This window comes from Arvicanthis niloticus, chromosome 4 (assembly GCF_011762505.2).
Source record: "Arvicanthis niloticus isolate mArvNil1 chromosome 4, mArvNil1.pat.X, whole genome shotgun sequence".
NCBI classification, from domain to species: Eukaryota; Metazoa; Chordata; class Mammalia; order Rodentia; family Muridae; genus Arvicanthis; species Arvicanthis niloticus.
In genome coordinates this window covers 34,943,731-34,962,168 of record NC_047661.1, presented here as the reverse complement: position 1 = coordinate 34,962,168, position 18,438 = coordinate 34,943,731, and the positions used below count along the sequence as shown (strand labels likewise).

At 42.8% G+C, this 18,438-nt stretch overlaps 2 protein-coding genes across 2 annotated transcripts in view; one reads left to right on the top strand and one right to left on the bottom strand.

The window, feature by feature from the left end:
• Positions 1 to 3,663, bottom strand: part of Naa15 (N-alpha-acetyltransferase 15, NatA auxiliary subunit) — a 66,190-nt gene extending 62,527 nt beyond the window's left edge. The window contains exon 1 of the mRNA XM_034499872.2: positions 3,257 to 3,663. Coding sequence (XP_034355763.1) covers positions 3,257 to 3,310 — 54 coding nt within the window. The 5' untranslated portion in view covers positions 3,311 to 3,663. The remainder of the gene's footprint in view (positions 1 to 3,256) is intronic.
• A 6,181-nt stretch (positions 3,664 to 9,844) lies between these two features.
• Positions 9,845 to 12,937, top strand: Ndufc1 (NADH:ubiquinone oxidoreductase subunit C1). The gene is made up of 4 exons (XM_034500067.2): positions 9,845 to 9,976; positions 10,585 to 10,688; positions 11,408 to 11,484; positions 12,800 to 12,937. The coding sequence occupies exons 1-3, from the start codon at positions 9,910 to 9,912 to the stop codon at positions 11,465 to 11,467; spliced, it is 231 nt and encodes a 76-aa protein (XP_034355958.1). The 5' UTR covers positions 9,845 to 9,909; the 3' UTR covers positions 11,468 to 11,484; positions 12,800 to 12,937.
• The last annotated feature ends 5,501 nt before the right edge of the window (positions 12,938 to 18,438 follow it).

The following is an 18,438-nucleotide window of genomic DNA, read 5'->3' as shown; positions in this document are numbered from 1 at the left end:
TTGTTATTCTATAAATGGTTAAACAAACCCTACTAAGTCTATAATGTGAATATTACTTTGCAATAAAATAGAACAGACTACTGATACAAGTGAAATCTTGGGTGAGCCACAAGGGAATTCTTCTGCACAGAAGAAATGTCAATCTGTATGTTATATACTTTATGATTCTCTTTAGTAACTATTCTTTTTAAATTACATAACTAGGAGACACATTAGTCATGGTTACTAGAAGGTGAGAGTAGAAAGGATGAGAAGGACACAGTGGATGTAGTTCTAAAAGGGCAGCCCAGGGCTCCTTTGAGTTTACATAGAACTGTCTTAGATCTTGACTGTAGGGACAGACCCTACCTGAGTAATAGTACCACAGAGAACTAAACACACAACTACAAGTAAAACCTGGGAAATATGAGTAAAACTGGTAAACACTAACAATGTTACAACCAACTATAAGACTTGTATGATACTAATTTGGAAAAGTAGGTAAAGCATACAAAGAATATCTGGGGTTCTTGTTTTGTTTTGTTTTTGTTTTTCGAGACAGGGTTTCTCTGTATAGCCCTGGCTGTCCTGGAACTCACTCTGTAGACCAGGCTGGCCTCGAACTCAGACATCTGGATTAAAGGAGTGTGCCACCACTGTTTTATTATAAATTTATAAACTTAATCCCAGCACTTGGGAGGCAGAGGCAGGAGGATTTCTGAGTTCGAGGCCAGCCTGGTCTACAGAGTGAGTTCCAGGACAACCAGAGCTACACAGAGAAACCCTGTCTCGAAAAAAACAAAACAAAACAAAAAAACACAGCTGGAAATTTTGAATATTAAGAAAAAAAACTGTTAATGATATTACAACTATACAAGGCAATGTCTTTATTTCTAAAGGTGAAAGTCTACAGCTTTCTTTTGTTTCAGATAAGTATACTTTTGGTATTCTTGATTTTTCAGGGCTTCCTCCCCACCCCCCAGTCAGTATAAACAGAGTTGGGAGCATATCTCTACTTATATTTAGCACAGGGTTCAACCTCCAGCATTATAAGGGAGAATAAGAGGGAAAAGGGGGCACAAGGGAGTGGGGTGGGTAACTGCTGAAAGAAAACTATGCTATATAGTTCTACCTACACATCACTTAGTCTTAAAATAACTGGCTATAACCCAACTGGCTATAACTCAGATGGATGACCTGCTTCACATGCTAAAGCCCTGGTGAGATCTCCAGCACAGAAATTCTAACAGCAACTGTTCTTTGGCTGGTGAGATGCTTAGTGAGTAAAAACACTTCCTGCCAAATCTGTTCCTATTTTGTTTTTGTTTATTTCAAGACAGGGTCTCACTATATAGCTGACTTTCCTGGATCTCCCTATTACAGCCAGCTGGCCTCGAACTCACAAATATCACCTGCTTCCACCTCCAAAATGTTGAGATTAAAGGCAGACAATACTAAGCCTGGCTTTTGCTGCCAAATCTGATGACCTGAGTTTAATCTCAGGAACCCCCACATGATGAAAGGAGAGAACCAATTCCTGGAAGTTGCTCTCTAACCTCCCCACACATAAATAAAAAATAAATCATTCTAGACCTATGTCATAAGAAGTGTGTGGTAGTTCCCATCTGTAATCCCAGCACTTGGGACGCTGAGGCAGAAAAACTGCCAAGAGTTCCAGTCCAGCCTGACTACAGAAAGAGAGAGCTGTATCAGAATAATGAAAACAAAAAATTATGCTACAAATCCACTTAGACTTCTAAAGGTCTGAAAACAAAACGCCATAAGTGGTATGGGAAGTGATGTCTAGTAAGTTTTTCAGCACAAATCGGTTACTCTATAAGATAACATGGGTATTTCTGTAAAATCAATCACCTCAATACAAATGACTATTTAGGATTTATTTATGTATTTTATGTATATAAGTATATGAGTGCTCTATTTCCTGAATGTCTTGCACACCAGAAGAGGGCATCAGATTCCATTATAGATGGTTGTGAACCACCAGGTAGTTGCTGGGAACTGAACTCAGGATCTGTAAAAGAACAGCCAGTGACTGCTTTTAACCACTGAAGCCATCTCTCCAGCCCATAAATAGCTTTAAAAAAAAAAAAAGTCCTTATTTCTTTGTCAAGCAAATAAATTATAACTGCAATCGAAAAGGCTAATACACACACATGCTCCAAAATTCAAGTCAAGTGTGTCGAATAAAGTTAATTCTTTCATACACACACACAAAAAAGTTTGTCTAAAAGAAGCTACCCTCACACTAACAACAGGAAGTGCTACAATGTATTAATTGCAGCGCCAATACTGCAGGGCATAGTTTACAATGTTAATAGGTTCAATCCAAGAAATACCCCTACAAGTATTACTACATGCATTTTTTTGTGCAAACTACAAACATCTGAAGCATGGGGAATGAGTCTGAGATAGTGTCAACAAGATCCATCTTAGAAGGTTCTTCTATTATCTCCTGCTAAGTTTTTGCACTACTGATTTAAAAACTTCACAGGGCAAGGGGGGGGGGAAAGTCTGTACTCAAACTTCCTACCGGACCGCCCCCTAGAAATGAGTCCCACCTCCGGAGAAGGGTGACGGGGTTTTGCTCTCAAACTAAGAATTAAATGTTTCTCTTCCCACTCCCCAAAAGAGGCCGAGGGGCTGCAGAATCAAGTGTGCAAGTGACTAGACAGAGGTGACAGAGTCCCCTTCGCTTCTACACCGTTTCATCCTTTCAAGAGTCAGTGATCCCCGCCGGGCGGGGACAGGTGAATCCCAGGTGGGGAGGAAGAGGGAGGGACCGGCCGTAGAGGGAGAAGCGCGTTCAAGCAATGAATGAGTCCTGCCTCAGCCACACCACCTGTTCCTTCCGAGGGTGCCACCCCGACCAGCCAGCAGGATCCTTGTCCCGAGCGGGCCGCGACTCCCGGACCGTGCGGCCCGCTGCCCCGCTCAAGGCCAAGCTGCTCCTCCCTTCGTTCTAGGAGGGTAAAAGGCAGCCGTGTGGAAGCCGGGGAGTCGGGGCCTAGTCCGGAACCGAGGCCTCCGAAGCCCGCGGGTACGCGGTACGCCGTACGCGGCGCGCGGACGGAGGTGGGCGCCACCGGGGCGAGACGAAAGAGTGCGTTCCGCCAGCCAGCACAACCAAGGTGGGGTCCCCGCGGGGTGGCCCCGTGCCCGCCCGCCCGCCCGCCCGCCCGCCCGCCCAGGCTCGGGACTGACAGGCCCGGCTACCAGCGAGACGCTCTCCGCCGCCCGCTCGGAGCCTCACACTCACCAAGATCCGCTTGAAGAGCGCGTTCTCCTTGGGCGGGAGGCTCACGGCCGGCATGGTTCCGGCTCCTCCCGCGGCTCCCGCCACCGCCCGGCTCGGTCAGTCCGTTTGTCCGCCCGCCGCCACTGCCGTTCCCGAGCTCACTTCAGCCTTGAATCCGCCACTCCGCCGCCACTAGGCCTCTCCGGTGTCGCCCCGCCGCCCTGTCCTGACACTCCCTTCTCCTCCCTTTTTTTTTTTTTTTTTTTTTTTTTTTCCTCCTTTTCCCCCTTTCTCACTTAACGCTGCCGCCACCTCCCCCCTCACGGGTCTCCGTCGGCGGTTCACGTGGTAACTGAAAAGACCGACAGAGGCAGCCAAAATGGCGGACTCGGAGGGCTTTCCCACCCGGGTCACACCTTCCAACGCGCAGGCGCGGTGACCCGCTCTCCCCACCCTCGCTGCACCGGAGCCTGCCGGGAACGCGGAGGCCCGGGCGGCCGATTCTGAGTTGGCTCTGCCGGTCCTGCCAGTGTCTTGTGCCTGGGAGGGCCGCCAATGACGCTTCCGCCGCCTCCTCTCTGCCCCTTCTCGCTAGACCGGCCTTTCACTCGTAGGGGTAGACTCACCCAGATGGTGTCATCATAGTTTGAGCACCGAGTGCCAAAATGGAAATGTTTTAGGAAGAGTTGTAGTGGTTCAAGGCCAAGTGCCTAAATTGTGAACAGAAAGCGAGCGAAGGGTAGGATGAGAAAACCTTTGCTTCTGTGGGAATTTGTGAACCGATCCGAAAAAGAGGGCTTAATCGTCTTGAAAAGCCTCTAAGAGCTTGACCTATGAAATGGCCCAGCTGGCGAGGCTATCAGTGATTTTTGTTGACTATTGCTAGAGATAGCCAGGAACGCTGTTGGCCAGATCCGACGTGACATATTTATACTGCCAAAGGCGCCTCTGAAGGTTGAGGTGTATATTTATTTCATTGCTGAAGTCATATAATGCAGGGTTGAGGAACTGGCTGTGTAAGTCACCTTGATGTGGTGGAATTAAGGGTAGCGATTCCTGGAGTTGGCTTCTAATTCATGCTTAGGGTTGTATCTGTTGAACTGCCTGTTAACAGAAACCCTCAATCCTTAGAGGCCGAACTCCACTGAGCAAGGTCAGGCCCGAGAGTGAAGAGGATCCAGACATCCCATTAACAGTTAACAATAAAACTTTACAAAATGGCATGCCATTGAGTCCCAAGAGTCGTTTCACCCTTGATTATCTCGTGCAGGCCTTCTAGTAATCTGTGCATCATGAGTCATAAGGATGAGCAGACGTTTGGCTCCTTTAAGTCTGTTTTTGTTTTGTTTTGAGGCAGGGTTTCCCAGTGTTTTCCTGACTGGCCTGGAATTGAGTCTTGGAAAAAAAACCAAAAAGAGAATGATCTTATAGCAGGCAAACCCTGGGGTATCCTTGAACACTAATCTCTAAAGATTTAGGAAAATTAAGTTAGTGAGATGGTTCAGTGGATAAAGGAACTTTACTTTGCAAGCCTGACAACCTGAGTTTGATCCCTGAACTCACATAAAGATGGAAAAAGTGAAAAGGCTCCAAAAAGTTACTCTCTAACCTCCATGTTAGCACATGAATAACAAATAAAATTATGGGGCTGGAAAGATAGTTCATAGAATAAACGCCCTGCTGTTCTTGCAGAGAACCTAGGGTGGGTGCTCAGCACCTCTGACAGGACCAGGTGTGCACAGGATGCACATACAGACAAAAGGCTCATACATACAAGATAAATAAACCTAAAAGAAAATTCATTACACACAAAGACACAACTAACTAACAGCTTTTCTGCCGCTGTGTGCTGCTGAAGACCTAGCCTGGTGCTGTGTGCATGCCGGATAAGTGTTTCTACTATTATAAATACAATTTTTGCTTTTTCAAATTGTACAAATAATTTTTAATTGTAATTTTTATTGTCATGTTAATAATACAATGGTGTTCATTATTTTTATACATGTACATAATATATTTCAATCATAGTCACAATACATATGCCCTTATCATCTTGTCTCCCTCTACTACTTTTTTTTTAATAACTTTTTTTTTAGATTTATTATGTCATGTATGTGAGTATACTACTGCTGTCTTCAGACCGACCTGAAGAGGGCCTCAGATCCCATTACAGATGGTTGTGAGCTACAGTGTGGTTGCTGGGACTTGAACTCAGGACTTCTGGAAGAGGAGTTGGTGCTTTTAACTGCTGAGACATCTCTCCAGCCCCTCCCTCTACTACTTTTAATCCCCTTCCCACTAAATAGTAATTTGGTTGGTGTTTCCTAATATCCCAGGCTTACCTTGAACCCATACCCTCCTCCTCTGCTTTCCAAATGCTGAGATTACATAGTTACCTGTCCAAGTCTACATAGCAGAGGTTTGGGTGGGCAGTTTTTGTTTGTTATAAAGATCTTTTTATTTGTGTGTGTATATATATGCATGTGAATACTGGTGCCCATAGAGATCAGAAGAAGGTACCAGATACCTTGGAGCTAGAATCCCAAGTGGTTGTAAGCCATCCATCATGGGTGCTGGGAAAGGAACCTAGGTCTTCTGGAACAGCAGCAAGTACTCTTAACTGTCCAGCCATCTCTCTTGACCCAGACAGCAGTTTAAAGTTCAGTGAACACTGGTCTAATTACAACATTGATCTGATTCATTTCTGAGTTAAAATGCACCTGTAAATAATAGTCTGACCGCACAGTCAGTGACATGTTACCTGAAGTCAATAATAAAACACCTACTGTGATCACTACAACAGATAGAAATTGAATGTGAGCTATGCTTTGAGAGCTCTGTGTGCTTCCAGGAAGTAACCACCAAGGCCATACGGCACTGCCGCTGCTGCTGACCTTACATCCTTCCCTATCACAGCGGCTGAAGGGCTTCCTCGGCTGGGTGTGCCGGTGCACATGTGTAATCCCAGAGCTGGGGAGGCTAGGGCAGAAGGACTTCAAGAATGAAATAAGCCCGGCACTCAAGGTTACCTACAATGGGAGACCAGTCTGTACATGCATTTATAGAAAAGCATCAGAAAGGAAACCCTTCACCCAGATTTAACAATTTTCTGGGTTTTTGTTTGTTTCATAAAAACTTGCATATATAAGAAGCCATTCTTCAGGTCCTAAATTTGCTCTGTGGATTTCTTATGTATCTGCTGTTTTCTCTCATTCCAACTCTTGCTCTTCCTACCCACCACCCCCACACCCACCCCTTAAACACATCAGTTAAGTAACATGTTTCTTCATGGAAAAAAATCCAGTGCTAAACCTTGTTACCTCAAATCTCCCCTTACCTAGGTCACAAAAAGGAATTTTAGCATTTAAATTCAGGGCGTGGTTTAAATGAATGTTAAGAAAGACATCTACCAAACTATATAATAGCTATTAGCTCCTGGCTGGGTTCCTTTCAAGATGGGAGTTTCATCTACAGCTGCCTCCTCCAACTGTAGGGGCCCAGTGAGCTCTAACATGCTGAGAGCAGTATGCTCATACTTCATGGCTTCCCAAAATATACACTAGTAAAAGACACAGGGATCAAAGTTCCAAAAAAGAACACAATGGACTTTTCCAGCATCCTGAAGTTAGTGATGTGCTTACTGGTTCTGTGTACTCCGACAAGCTGCGGCTTCTGTTTCAACTTGTGGGAGACTAGCAAAAGCTGTGTCAGGACAAGCTCTGGCAAGATGGTGAAGAAAGCGTATACAACTGCCAGGTTGCTGAGTGGACAAGAAGCCAGTGAGCTGAGAGCCAACCACTGATTCAGCGCATTAGTAGGCCGGTTTGCTTACTTGAGCATTAGTCCAGCAGGCTCAAACTAGGTTACAAACTAAAGTAACTCATGGTTGAGTAACATGTTTAGCCATCATTTAAGTTTCAAAATGAACCACAAAGCACAATATAATTATTTTTGCCTTCCATCAATTATTTTCTCTTTGCCTGCTTTTTAAAAATGCATTTATTTATTTAGTGTAAGTATATATTTGTGTGCACATGTATGCTTGTCAAACACCCATGTGGAGATCAGAAGAAAACTAATGGAAGTCTGATCTCTCCTCCCACCATGTGGGACATGGCAATTGAACTTGAGTCATCAGGCTTGACAGTAAGTGCCTTTACTCTGAGTTAACTCGTTAGTCACACCTTTTTTTTTTCTTTTATAAAATAGGGCTTTACACTAGCCTAGGCTGACCTGGGACTCAAACTACCTTCAAATTTGAGGCACTCCTGCCTCAGCTACCCAAGAGCTGGGATTAGATATGAGTTACCACATTGAGCCAAAGCTTTTTCATTTTAATAGAAAGATTTTAGAAGCCAAAGAGATGGCTCAGCAGTTAAGAGCACTGGTTGTTCTTCCAGAGGTCCTGAGTTCAATTCCCAGCAACCACACAGTGGCTCACAGCCATTTATCACGTGATCTCATGTCCTCTGATAGAGTCCAGGTGTACATGCAGATAGGCTACTCATACATAAAATAAATCTTTAAGTAAAATAAAAAGATCTTAAAATAATATTGCTAAAAGTACATCTAAAAGTACCTCTGATCTTCAATGGGAGCTTCAGTCTTAGACCCTCACCACCACCACACACACACAAGACTGAAAATCTTTAAGAAGGAAAAAGAATGTGTCATGTTACCTATACATTTTTTAAATGGTCTTTGGACACCAGATAGTATTAAGAATCTAGAGAAAAACAGCTGGTCAGGGCTAGAGAGATGGCTCAGCAGCTAGGAACACTGACTATTCTTCCAGAGGTTCTGAGTGTGATTTCCAGCAACCACATGGTGGCTCACAACCATCTGTAATGGGATCCGTTGCCCTCTATTGGTGTGTCTGAAGGACAGTATACTCACATACATAAAATAAATAAATCTTAAAAAAACAAAAAAAACAAAAACCCCCAGCTGGTCATGGACTGGAGAGATGGCTCAGCAGTTAATATGTGTTGTTCTTGCAGAGGACTAGGGTTGTTTCCTACCACACAGATCACACTGGACAATTCACAGCGGGATCCGGGACCCTCTTCTGGCCTCCATGGACACTTGAGGGCACTGATGCACTTGACAAGCTGATACAAACAGAGACATAAAAATAAAGATGTTTAAACTACAGGACAGCCAGGACTACACAGAGAAACCCTGTCTCAAAAAACCAAAAAAAAAAAAAAAAAAAAAAAAAAAAAAAGTTTAAACTAGTTGATCAACCAGGGTGAACAATACCACTGACCTTCCAGACACCTGCACACATGCATACATCACAACATAAGCCTACTAATTTAAAAAAAAAAAAATCTTTTTTTAAGAACAGTGACTTGGGGCTGGAGAAAGAGCTCAGTGGTTAAGAGCACCAGTTGCTCTTCCTAGAGGACCCAGGTTCAATTCCCAGCCCCTACATGGCAGCTCACAACTGTCTGTAACTCCTGTTCCAGAGGATCTAACACTCTCACACAGAGATACGTGCAGTCAAAACAGCAATGTACATGAAATAAAAATAAATTATTTGAAAAGAAAACAGTGTCTTGAATAAGCCAACAGGGTATTTAGTACTCCCAGATAACACCTAAATTTCCCAACTCCCATACAGAATAAGCTTTATATTACAGGTATATAACTATTGTAGAGATTAAGTAACAACTAAAAAAAATATATTGTTGAAACATGGTAGACACAATTGATACAGAGAGACATGACAGTTTGGATCTTGTTCTACATAGGCTCACAGCATTATAGCCGATCTTGTTAGGTGAGCGAACAGGACCACTAGATCTCGAGTTCTGAGGACCGCACACTGGATGCCTCTGCCATCTGAACCAGTCAGATCACTTTCATGTAACAGCTACAAGAATTTTATCAGGGCCTGGTGGTAAAGGTCTATAATCCCAGATCCTCAGGAGGCTGAAGCAAGAGGATCAAGTTCATGGGCATCTTAGTGAAACCCTTTCTCAAAAAGTTAAAATATATATATATATTATAATATATATATTATAATATATATTATATATATTATAATTATATAAATATATAATATATATATAATATATATATATATATATATATATAGAGAGAGAGAGAGAGAGAGAGAGAGAGAGAGAGAGAGAGAGCTATGTAGCTCAGTGGTAGGCACTTAACTAGGATGTAGAATTCTTTCCCGGTGGATAACAGAACCTCCACAGGACCGAAAGGAATCAATGTGATCTTGAGTGTAAGTGAATTTTAGGAACTGTTAAAAACCTTTGCAAATACAAAGTTCCCTTAGTTGACAAGTTTGTCTTTGAGCACATCTCTTAATTGATACTAATAATCACAGCACATCCTGCAGTCGTTGTAATGACTGTAAGCCACACGAGTTTTTGGCTGACAAACGAACACTGTGGTAAACCTGAGGAGCACTCTTGGGATGGACAAGCTGTTTTCCCAGCCCCAGCCCTCTTTGCACCCTTTGTTTTTCCCTGAGTCTGGCTTCTTGGGAACCTTGTCCTATAGCTAGGACTCTGGCCCACCTGCGAGTCCCATTTCTGCTGCCAGGGGGCGCTGCGCTCTGCGCCACCTGCCGGAGATGCGCGCGCAGGGAGAAGGCAGTGCCCGCCCAGCAAAACGAGCAAAGCGAGAAGAGGCGGAGCCTGCGGGGCAAGATGGCGCCATCCGTAGTGCTGCGCTCGTTTTCGCGGCTGCTGGCCTCCGCCCGGCTGCCAAGCTGCTGTGAGTGTCTTTTCAGGCCCATTCGGCCCTCAGCCTACCCTCACCCAGCACGAACCACCGTGGAATCTCCGTAAGAGGAGGAGGTCGCGGTCCAGCCCTTCCTTCAGTGACCTTCACCGTGCGCGAGCCGGGTTCTCCACTCCTCGCCTTCAGCCGTCAGCTTCCCTCCAAACTAACCTCTGACCTCTGCGAATGGATTTGGGGTCTTTTGTCCCAGGCTCTTCAGTGCCTAGGGAGACAACAAACAGGGAGACCCTTCCGGGGCTGCATGCGGGCCGGCGAGTCTTTAACCAAAGCTTTGAAGGCGCTCTGAGTCCCAAGGACGACCTTCTGTCTTTGCTGGTTACCTCGGTTCTCTGAACTGTTTCCTTGACTTATTTAAATCGGGGCTGGGCAGATAGAGGATGAATGACAATAAAGCTAGGTGGAGCTTGCCTGGAATCCCTGCCCTGCGTAAACGGAGACTGGCAATCAGGAATTCAAGGCCAGCCCGAGCTACGCGTACCTCTAGCTCAAAAGAAATTTTCATTATATACACTAGTATATATTAGGTTTTCCCTGCTGACATCAATAAAACACATATTCTCTCTCTCTCTTTTTTTTTTCAGCTTCAACACGGTCAAAGTTCTATGTCCGGGAGCCTGTCAATGCCAAACCTAACTGGGTGACGGTTGGGCTGTCCTTGGGCGCCTCGGTATTCATGTGGGTTTATGTGAGTACCCTACTCCTAGGATCCCCTGGAGCCGAAGTTAGACATTTATGAGCTGCAACCAACCTGTTGTTGGTCCTAGGAACCAAATTTGGGTCCTTTGCACGCAGTACATGCTCTTAACTGCCAAGTCATCCCTGCAGCTCCAAGTTAATATACACATTCTTGAAAGGTTTTCCTGATGGAAGGCTTAATTGCTGCATTAAGGATTGAAATTAAGTCTTTGATTCCCATGAATATTATCATTGCATTAGACATTATTCAGATTAAGGAGGCTGTGGTTCTAAGAAAGCAGCTGCTTTCTTAATTCTAATTAACATACACAGAGGTGTGGGATGGGGTTGGTCATTTACTCAGTGTCGGGCTTCGAAGACTGAAAGGACGGCATACTGTACATAGACATTGCATACACACATACAAACACAGAGGTACAGAAAAGTATAGTATACACTGATCAGCCAGCCTGGGACACACTCAACAGCTAGAGTATCATGTCTTATAATTCTTCTGTCACATGCATTCTACTGTATCATTCCCAAATTTAATGTCAGGTTATGGTCAACAAATTATCCCACTAATAATTTTTGAGTTTGAATTTCTTAGCTTTTTAGTTGTTTTAACCTACCCAATTTCTCTTATGAAACATGAGGATCTTTACCTGGTTCCTTCCCCTTTAAGCTGCCAGGATGCTAACATTTCTAGTTTTAACCTTTAATTTGCAGCTCATCCGAGAACACAATGAAGATATTTTGGAGTACAAAAGAAGAAATGGATTGGAATAAACTTTGGAACTAATACAGTAAGTATATTTATAGAGTACGTAGATTATAGAAGTTAATTTATCTATTTGTTTGTGACTGAGACTGGGTCTCACTCCTAGGAGTAGTGGCGTATGCCTTTTTTAGTCCCAGCACTAGAGGGACAGAGGGAGGCGATCTCTGTAAGGCCATCCTGGTTTGAGGAATGAGTTCCAGGACAACCAGGGCTAAGTAGAGAGACCCCCAGGACAGCTAGCATCCAATTGAGGAATTCAGGTAAAACCTAAGATGAATGAGATAATATATTTTCTGTGGTCCATGATTTAAAAGAGAAGAACTGTGAGTATGTTTGTGCATTTGTGTGTCACGCATAACATACATATATCATGTGATATATGTAATATATATGCTTTATTTCTAAAAATTATTTGAAAGTTCTGTACCATTGATGAAGTGAAATCCCTCATTAAAAAAAAAATCTTTTTTTGTTTGTTTGTTTTTTTCGAGACAGGGTTTCTCTGTGTAGCCCTGGAACTCACTCTGTAGACCAGGCTGGCCTCGAACTCAGAAATCCGACTGCCTCTACCTCCCAAGTGCTGGGATTAAAGGCGTGCGCCCACTGCCCAGGGTTTGTTTGTTTTTTGTTTTTTGTTTTTTGTTTGTTTTTTTTTTATCTTCTAGACTGAGTAGTTAGCTCAGTGGTTAAAGCAGCTGCTACACAAACATGAGGACCAGAGCTCAGATGCTCAGAACCCATGTAAACCCTGAGTTGGCATGGCAACCACTTGGAATTCCAAAACTCTGAAAGTGAACAGAGGGTTCCCAGAATAAGATGGCTAATTAAATTAGCCATTGGTGAGCTCTAGGGCCAGTCAAGAAACCCTGCCTCAGTGAATACGGTGGGAAGCCATTGACAAAGATCCCCAGCATCAGCCTTGGGCCTGCACGTGCTCCTGCACACCACACCACACCACACCACTGACATGTGCACGAACATGCAGACATGTACATATACACACACACAAAATATTTCAGTTTCCATGGGTTACATTGATAAAGTAACTTATATCTGCTAGATAATAAACACAGTAATCAAAACATATTTTCTTTATTTAAGAACGCTGAAATTTAACACTTTAGAGTTGTCCAAATCTTTTGCTTCTTTTTTTAATGTTAATACCACTTTGCCTATTTCAATCTTTTTGCTATGAATTTAAAATTAAGTACTAATATTATTTAATGAATATATTTTCTAGATTTTTTTCAGATGCTCTAAGGTGAATTATTCAGAGATACCCAGTTTTAACTTATCTGATCAGTACCTTGGGTTGATTGGGTTTTTCTTCTTCCTTATAGGTCTGCTTCATGTGGTGATCATAGTCATTCCTCTGCATTCCCATAGAGTTGTGGATATAAGAAAAAAGTTACATGTGAATATGTATCAGTCAAGTCAGCACATTTTGCATTGTTAAATAAAAATACTTGTGCTCTTCATATGTAGAGACGGAATCACTGGTCACTGCTGATGGGCCCTTTAAGTTTTAACTATTTATTTTTATGTGTGAGTGCTTGCATATATGCATGTGTACCATGCACACTTGTTATTCATAGAAGTCTAAGGAGAGAGCTGTAGCCATGGATGGTTGACAGGGGGCTTGGGAACCAAACTTTGGTCCTCTACAAAAGCAGCCAGTGCTCCTAAGTGCTAAGCCCTTGTGGTCATCTTTTTCTTTCTTTTATTGTTTTTAAAGATTTATTTTTATTTATATGAGTACATTGTATCTGTCTTCAGACACACTAGAAGAGGGCATCGGATCCCATTACAGATGGTTGTGAGTCACCATGCGGTTGCTGGGAATTGAACTCAGGACCTTTGGAAGAGCAGTCAGTGCTCTTAACTCCTGAGCCATCTCTCCAGCCCTTTTTTTTTTTTGTTTTGGTTTTGGTTTTCTTTTCTTTTTTTCTGGTGCAGGGTCTCACTATAGATCTCTGGCTGTGTAGTCTACTGTAGACTGACCTTGAACAGACAGAAATCTCCCTGCCTCTGCCTCCTGAGTGTGTCACTACGACCATCTCTTATTTTTTATCCAAACACTTAGATCCCAAAGAGACAGACTACTCTACTACTCAAAATACAGAAGAGCCCCAGTAAGAGGTGTAAGTCAGACAGTAAAGATGAGTCCTGCTATGAGAATCTTGAATTTGAATGGTTTTTATTGAAGTGACTGGGTGTTTTAACGTGTGTGTTGGCCCACATGTGTGTATGCAAACCATTCACAGTCTTGGTGACCTTGAACATCAGAAGAGGGCATGGAATTATAAGCTTCTATGTGGATGCTGGGAACTGAACCCCAGTCCTCTGCTCCTAACTGCACAGCCTCCTCTCATAGTGACTTTCTACTTATTTATGGCCACATGAAGCATTTCCATTGACTTCAATCAAGATACAGAAACTAGAGTTCTTTAAAGAGGGGATTGGGCTAGCAAGATGGCTTCATGGGGAAAGCACACGCTCACCTGGCAACCTGAGTAGCATCTCTAGAATCCTCAGAGGGATAGAAAAATGTTCACTTTATAAGATGGCACTGACTGCTCTTCCAGAGGTCCTGAGTTCAATTCCCGGCAACCACATGATGGCTCACAACCATCTATAATGGGATCTGATGCCCTCTTCTGGTGTGTCTGAAGACAGCGACAGTGTACTCATATAAATAAATAAGTCATCTTAAAAAAAAAAAAAAAACTGAAAACATAGCAGAGTTCATGAAGCCTTGTTAATCACATGTATGAAAATTGTAAAAAGGAAAGAGAGTAGATGCACTTTAAACAATTTATTATCTGAGCCTCCTTTGGACAGTGTCTTTGGATGTCATTCTGGACATAAATTCAAAATTACAGTATTTGAGAATAGTTATACAAATGTTATAAAAATTCAAATATAATACTAACTTTCCTTATGTCAGTTTGGGTTCCTGATAGAGTGAGTGGTAAAACTTGAGAGATTATAGACCAATCTCATGTAAATGCAGTAACCAGGGAAAGATCTGTGGTAGAATAAAGTGTGCTAGGGTCCAAGAATTGTCAAAGAATGATATCCCAGATTCAAATTTTATGCAACAGTAAAGAGTGTTTATTTAACTGAATTTCCTGCATGCAGAGGTCTCCCCATTTGGGAATGGAGATGGCTAGTGGACTTGCAGGCCCAGCCTTTATTGTCAGTTAGGGGAAATCTCTTAGAGATTGGTTCTAATGTTTTGATTTAATAGAGAATCTTCGTGTCCAAACCCTGAAGATCCTTGTCCCCAGTTGCTTTTGATTGATCAACAAAGATGCCAGCAGCCAATGGCTGGGCAAAGGAAAACGGAGTGGGACCTTTAGATATGCAAGGGCTAGGAAGTGGGAAAAGGATCCCCTGAACCGGTGGGGATGGGGGTAGATGTAGGAGCTACAGGGGGTAAAGCCAACCAGTGTGAGACTTAGGGTAAGTGGTCACTGGCCACTTCCCCATTGGGCCTAGGGTAATGAATGGGAAGTTTTAGGAGTGTCCAGCCTTTGAGGTAGCCAAGGCATTTTAAAATTACCTGGTGTGTGTGTGTCTTTGTCTTCCATTTTCGAATTCGGACAGCTCCTGGGGAAGTGCACGTGTGCCACCTGCAGGAGCCAAAGCAGTGCAGCTAAATTCACCTCTACAGAATCCTAGGGAGGAGAATGTGCGCCTTTACCCTCCTTGATTGGTTAGCTCCGTCTCTAGGGGTCTGACTGACTCTACAATTCCTCAAGCTCTGGAGACTTCCCTGGGGGATCACTCACTCATTCTAGCTCCCTGTTTTTACTTTAGGCCAGATGACAAGGCGTTCTTAGATTGGCTACCTGCAGCTGTGGTTGGCTGACCACAGGTTCCAGAATCCAGGTTCTCATTTCTGGGAAACAGAATCTTAGGCCTAGTCTCCCAAACTGCCCGTTTGCAGCCTGTCATGGAGTCAGCCTGGCTCTGGCTAACTCAGTCCTCTCAACTCCAACAAACTATGTCTACCTTAGAATAGGCGTATAGGGCAGTGGTGGCGCACGCCTTTAATCCCAGCACTTGGGAGGCAGAGACAGGCAGATTTCTGAGTTCCAGGACAACCAGGGCTACACAGAGAAATCCTGTCTCAAACCAAAAAAAAAAAAAAAGAAAAGAAAAAAAAAAACCCAACAACAAAACAAAAAAAGAATAGGCGTATATGTTAGACTCCATGACAAAAGGGAGTTAAAATTGCAGGTGGAGCTGGAGTTACCATTAGTCCATCCTTGGGATGAAATTACCTTGGAGTATCCATTTGAGCCCAGTGTCATGGCAAGGGTTTTTATAAGTGGCAGTATGAAATCCAACCCTCTATTGCTGGGGTGTTTGCTATTCTGTTTGGGTTTTGTACAAGTGATCAATGTAGGGCTTTACACGTGTCACACAAACGTCTCCTTATCTCTGTCTCCACCATTTCTGAGTGTGAAGGAAGGAGATCAAGAGCCAAGGAACATCACGAAAAAAAGTGAATGCTCCTGTTGAATGTAAGATGCACCCATAAAACTTCGAGTTAATAAATGTATAGTGTTTTCACATTGCTTCATTTGTTAGAGCACCTATAAGAAACTGGTGGGATCACATAGAAATTGAGGCCAAAAAGTCAATTAACTCCAAATTACTAGCACTTGTCCAAAAAAAAAAAAAAAGCACTTAAAAAAACTTTGTTGCTGGGACTGGAGAGATGGTTCCACAGTTAAGAGCAATAATTGTTCTTCCAGAGGTCCTGAGTTCAATTCCCAGCAAGTACATGGTGGTTCACAACCATCTGTAATGGGATCTGATGCTCTCTTCTGGTGTGTCTGAAGACTGTGACAGTATACACATAAAATAAATAAGTAAATCTTTTTTTTTTTTAATGGAGGAGCTTTGCAAAGTGGCCTGGTCCTGGCTAACATTCCCTGGTGGAAAGAATGTGACGGAGCAGGTCACTTCTTTTTCTTTTTTCTTTATTTTTTTTTTAAAGATTTATTTATTTTTATGTGTATGAGTACACTGTAGATGTCTTCAGACACACCAGAAGAGGGCATCAGATTTCATTATGGATGATTGTGAGCCACCATGTGGTTGCTGGGAATCAAACTCAGGACCTCTGGAAAAGCAGTCAGACCCTGTCTCGAAAAACCAGAAAAAAAAAGAAAAAAGAAAAGCCGTCAGTGCTCTTAACCACTGAGCCATCTCACCAGCCCTAAGTAAATCTTTAAAAAATAAAATAACTTGTTGCTGAGCCATGGTGGTGCATCCCTTTATTCCTAGCACTCAGGAAGCATAGACAAGCAGATTTCTCTGAGTTTGAGGCCAGTCTAATTTAAAAAGTTTTAGGATAGCCAAGGCTACAGAGAAACCCTATTTCAAAAGAAAAAAGAAAACTCTACAGAAAACATGTTCAGAAAACATCAAGAGACACCTACAATGTTGGAAATAGCAAGTTTTAGTTTAAAATAAAGTATATTTTAATATACAAAATCTACTGTGTGCCAGGCTATCAGTGCACTTACCTTGTATGATCTTGAGTTTATCTATTGTCTCTTTAGAGGAAGCCATGGGATAGAGCCTTTTACCATAAGGAAAGCACTCTAAGCCCAGCACTCAGGACACTGATGACAGGGGCTTGTGGACTTGAAGCCAGTGAAACCCTGCCTCAGGAAAAAAAGAAAAAGCAGTATTAGTTATGTTAACTGTGCATCTGCATGATTCCTCAGAGGCACACACACACAGAGAGAGAGAGAGAGAGAGAGAGAGAGAGAGAGAGAGAGAGAGAGAGAGAGAGAGACAGACTGCCTACATGAGAAAGAGCAAGCAAACTGTGCCAGGGTTTACAACTCTAAATCAAGAGCATCTGCAAGAATGGTTCTGATTCAACTGGGTGGTGGTGGTGCACGCCTTTAATCCCAGCCCTCAGGAGGCAGAAGTAGGTGGATCTCTATGAGTTCGAAGCCAGTCTGGCCTACAAATTGGGTTCTAGAACAGCCAAAGAAACCCTTTCTTGGGGGAAAAATAAATCATTTTAGATTCCCAAAAGAACTTAGATCAAATGATTTTTAAAATTAGGCTTTTTTTTTTTTTTTTTTTTTTTGAGACAAGAGTCTTTCTGTGTAGCTCTAACTCAGGTTGGTCTGAAGCTCCCTGTGTAGACCAGGCTGACTTTGAACTCAGATCCACGGTCATGATTATGTGCATTTACAACCCAAAGGCTGTTGGGAGACAACAAAAACTAGATAACAGAAGACAAGGCTCCACTCATACCATGGTTTCCGATATCTGGTCTCTAGCTAGAATTTAGCATGATGTTGTCTCCAAAAAATAAAAAAAAAAAATTAAAAAAAAATTAAGTTAAAGTTAAGAAAAATCCTTTGCCTCCTCCCCCCAAAAATCTTTTCAATTGTTTCTAGCTTCTTTATATTATTTTTATTTTATGTGCATTGATGTTTTGCTTGCACATATGTCTGTATGTTGCTGAGCATCAGATCCCCTGGAACTAGACTTATTAGACAGTTGGGAGCTGCTCTGTGGATGCTGGAAATTGAACCCAGGTCCTCTGGAAGAGCAGCCAGTTCTCTTAACCCCTGAGCCATCTCTCCAGCCTTTTAAATAAATGTTTCTGTGTCTCTGTGTGTGTGTATATGTGCAGGAGGTAGTAAAGTTGTGAACTACCTGATGGGAGTTCTGGGAACCAAGTTCTGGTCCTCTGGGAGAGCAGCAAACACTCCCATCCACCTAACCATCTCTCCAGCTCCTGTTTCTGGCATTCAACAGAGTCTAGAAAATGATTTTTTTAAAGTGCTTTTATTTAAGTGTGGAGGAGCACTGTGTTTGGGTGTGAATGAAAAAAAAAAAAATTAAAAGGACATGACTGCTCCTGGGTATGGTGGAGGAGAGAGTTTACTATAGATAGAGGCAGATACATTTTGGAGTGTCCAGAATGGTCATGACC

Coding starts and splice junctions, on each gene's coding strand:
- Ndufc1 (XM_034500067.2), top strand. CDS start 9,910: ATGGCGCCATCCGTAGTGCTGCGCTCGTTTTCGCGGCTGCTGGCCTCC. Junction 9,977..10,584: donor CGCCCGGCTGCCAAGCTGCT/GTGAGTGTCTTT, acceptor TTTTTTTTTCAG/CTTCAACACGGTCAAAGTTC. Junction 10,689..11,407: donor CGGTATTCATGTGGGTTTAT/GTGAGTACCCTA, acceptor TTTAATTTGCAG/CTCATCCGAGAACACAATGA.